The 3,413-nt window shown below is 50.5% G+C and overlaps 1 protein-coding gene across 1 annotated transcript; it reads left to right on the top strand.

Moving 5' to 3' along the window:
- The first annotated feature begins 391 nt into the window (after positions 1-391).
- On the top strand, positions 392-2,102 carry LOC128594623 (ras-related protein Rap-2c-like). The gene has a single exon (XM_053603564.1). The coding sequence runs from the start codon at positions 674-676 to the stop codon at positions 1,274-1,276; it is 603 nt and encodes a 200-aa protein (XP_053459539.1). The 5' UTR covers positions 392-673; the 3' UTR covers positions 1,277-2,102.
- Positions 2,103-3,413: the final 1,311 nt, after the last annotated feature.

Here is a 3,413-nt window from a genome sequence, read left to right as displayed (position 1 = left end):
TGCTAGGAGGGACTCCAACTGTGCATCCAAGGCAGGCCTGACCTTGAGTGAGGCCAGGGTGGCTTCCTGCCGAGAGGCTGGATCAGAAATGGTGGAGAAATTCCTGCATTTCCCCAGTTGGCCTGGAAGGGATCAAGTTACCTTCTGGTCCGCAGACAGAAGGGGCTCTCCTTGGAAGGGGGCCCCCGCAGGGCCTGGGAACGACTGAGAGGCCCCCACTGGTAGTCAGGCGGGGTGTGGGACAGAGGCTTTGCAGGGCCCGCAGCTCCTGGGGACCGCGGTGAGTGAAGACCTGGAGTAGTAGCCAGGGGGGCTGGCGGGCGCCTGGACTCGCGGGCCGGGGGCGGGGCCGAGGCCAGGCGAGAGCAGGATGTGAGGGGCGGAGGAACGCGCGAGGCTGCCAAGACTCTCGAGAACTTGTCTTGGTGGCCCGGCGGGTGGACTTGGTGCCGCCAGTGGGTGGAGGGGGGTCGGATTCAGGCCCGGTGGGAACCGGTCCAGGCGCGAGCGAGGACGCCCACCCCTGCCTGGCGCCAGAGGACGCGCGCCGCCCTCCGGGGCCCCTCCAGTTCCGCTCCGCCCCCTCCTCTGCTTACCTCCCCGCCCGGGCAGCCCGCTCCCCGCCTCGCCTCGGCGCGCCATTCCCCGCAGCTCCCGGCCGCGCGTCCCAGCCATGGAGGGCCTGGTCCAGCGACCAGCCAAGGGCTACCGGGTGGTGCTGCTCGGGAGCGTGGCCGTGGGCAAGACGGCGCTGGCCACCCAGTTCGCATGCGGCAGCTTCCCCGAGCAGTGCGAGCCGTCGGTGGAGGACCTCTTCAGCAAGGTGATCGAAGTCAACGCGGCACCCGCGCTGCTGGAGATCGTGGACACCGTGGGCGCCGAGCACCTGGTCACCCTCAAGGACCTCTACATCAAGAACAGCGACGGCTTCGTGGTGCTGTACAGCGTGTGCAGCGAGGCCTCGTTCGAGGCGGTGCGGCCGCTGCGCGAGCGCATGGGCCGGCTGCGGGGGCCTAAGGCCGTCCCGCTGGTGCTGGTGGGCACCAAGGCCGACCTGGACGCCGAACGCCAGGTGCTGACGGCGCAGGGCCGCGCGCTGGCCCGCGAGTGGCGCTGCCCGTTCCTGGAGGTCACAGCCAAGAGCAAACTGATGGTGGACCAGGTGTTTACGCAGGTGGTGCGCGAGATGGAGGCCCTGGCCCCACCCCAAGAAGAAGTCCGGCAGATCCCCACCAACGCCCAAGATACGTGGCCATCGGAAAGATTCATTGGCTAATACGCAACGGATGATGTTTAATGGTTCTTGTCCTTTCGTGATCTCTGAAGCTTACTATTTCTACTCTGCCTTTTTAAAGAAAGTTATTGAGCTGTAAACTTTTGGTGACTTTTACATATTAACTCAAATCAGTGCTTCAAGCTGTCTTTCTTCACTCTTCAGTTATTTGGTGAAAACTTTGCAACTTTGTTTACCTATGGTAGTGTTAGAAGAAGCCAAAAAACCGCATTTTTTTTTCTTGCGTGGAGAGAGTACTGCCCTTTTCTTCAAGTAGAACTTGGATTTTCTTTTGTAATTAACACCTTTTGAATTGCAGCCAGTATTTGGATTGATTGAGGAGCTTAAGTTAGTTTAAGCTTTGGTTCCACGAGATTTTTGTGTGTTTCTCTCTCCTTTGTAGCATGGAATTGCAGCGGTGATATTTTCCTCTCTGTGTATTTCTAAGTATAGTTATGACATACATAGCATTGGTTTGAAAAGGGATATTGCATACCCTGGGAGGGAAGAAAATAACTGTGTACTCACACAAAGATAGCTCGGCTTTGCTTTTTTATAACTGACATCTAGTTGATTTCTGTGCCTGTAAATTGTGTGAAAATAAAATTACTTTAGAAGTTTATAATTTTTAATATTGTTGTAACTAATGTTTAAATCCATAATTCCTGAAGTTTCCAGACTCTGCCTTTCTGCTTTTCATTTATTTTCTAGGAAACAAGTTGGTAACTAGAGGGGAAAAGCTCCACATCTTCTAGTGTGTTTTTGCAGCCAGTTTTTTCTTGTTTGCGAGATTAAGATATTTTGTCTGAATACCTGCATAGTTTAACAGTGACACAGGTACAGAAATAGAAGCAAAAAATGTAGGATTTTTTTTGTTTTTTGCGTATTTTTCACGTAATAACAGATTTTTCTTGCATTGGTTTAAAATTTATCTTTTGAGTGTGCTTATTTGTAGAAGTTGATATCACCTCCCCAGCTGCAACATATTTTTCAAACTTAGGAACCCAAGTTACCCATTCAAACATGTTTCTAGAAAAAAATAAATAAACAAGAAGGCTCAAAACTATGCCTTTGATCTGAAATAGTTAATTATCTTAAGGGAAAGTTGTTTATATAGTGATGGTTACAGAAGGCTCTGATAATTTTTATTTGTATGGTACCTGATATTTTAATAGAAGGATAGATTTTACCTTGATATGGAAAATATTTTTAAAAACCTAACAGCAAATTCATCACAGGAAAGGAGTAGGCTGAGACTATCTTGTCTTTTATCTCTTCCTCTCTTGTTTGGGAGTTGGGACACTTATTTTTGAAACCTTGAAACCTAGCTGACTCACTCTCTTCTGGTTGGTCTTCTGGGGTCCCTCCTCCTGGCAAAGTCCTAATCACCTCTCTGAGAGCACATTTCAAATGGCGATAGGGGGCAGGGAGTACCTTCCCTGGCCTCATCTGTCTTCCTCCAAAGCTATCCCCTCCTCCTGCTGGAGCACAGGAGAAACAGGAGCTTATTCACTGAGTATTGGGATGTGCAGGAAAAGCCCATGGAGAAGAAACAGCACCCTGTTCCAGCCAGGAGAGCTGGGCCCCAATGACTGGAAGCTGGGTGGCCCCTTGCCCCCCAGCTGCCCTGCTGACTCCCTACCTGCTTGTGCTGAGGCCTCTGGGGAGGTCTTGTGTCCCAAGATCCTGTTCCCTTTGGACGTCAGGCCTCAATCCAAGAAAATGTTCCCAAATACCATTTTTGCCTTTAGATTCCTAGGAGCAGCTTAGACATTCTCACTCTGAACCATGTCTCAACTTAGAGCCCAGAGGGGTTCCTGACTGGTGGATGTGATGAATGACCAGGCCACCACATGGCCAGCTCCTGTTCCCTCAGGAGTGTGTTAGGAAGAAGCTTTCCGTGTATAGACAGACACACATACAGAAACATAAAATTCAAGACTTACACGATGAATTTTCTTTCTCTTAGATTTCTAATTACTAACTTTTGTATGTTACATACAAATTTCCTCAGTCCTGCTGGAGGCAAGAAAAGCCTAAATAACTCCAAAGTAAACTTGCAAGTGGCAAATAGGACTGCCTGTCAGGGTGCTGTGGTACCTGGAAGCACTGTGTCTAGGTAAATGACAAGAAACTGGAG

Source organism: Nycticebus coucang, chromosome 9 (genome assembly GCF_027406575.1).
Source record: "Nycticebus coucang isolate mNycCou1 chromosome 9, mNycCou1.pri, whole genome shotgun sequence".
NCBI lineage: Eukaryota > Metazoa > Chordata > Mammalia > Primates > Lorisidae > Nycticebus > Nycticebus coucang.
This window is presented reverse-complemented; position numbering and strand designations above follow the sequence as displayed.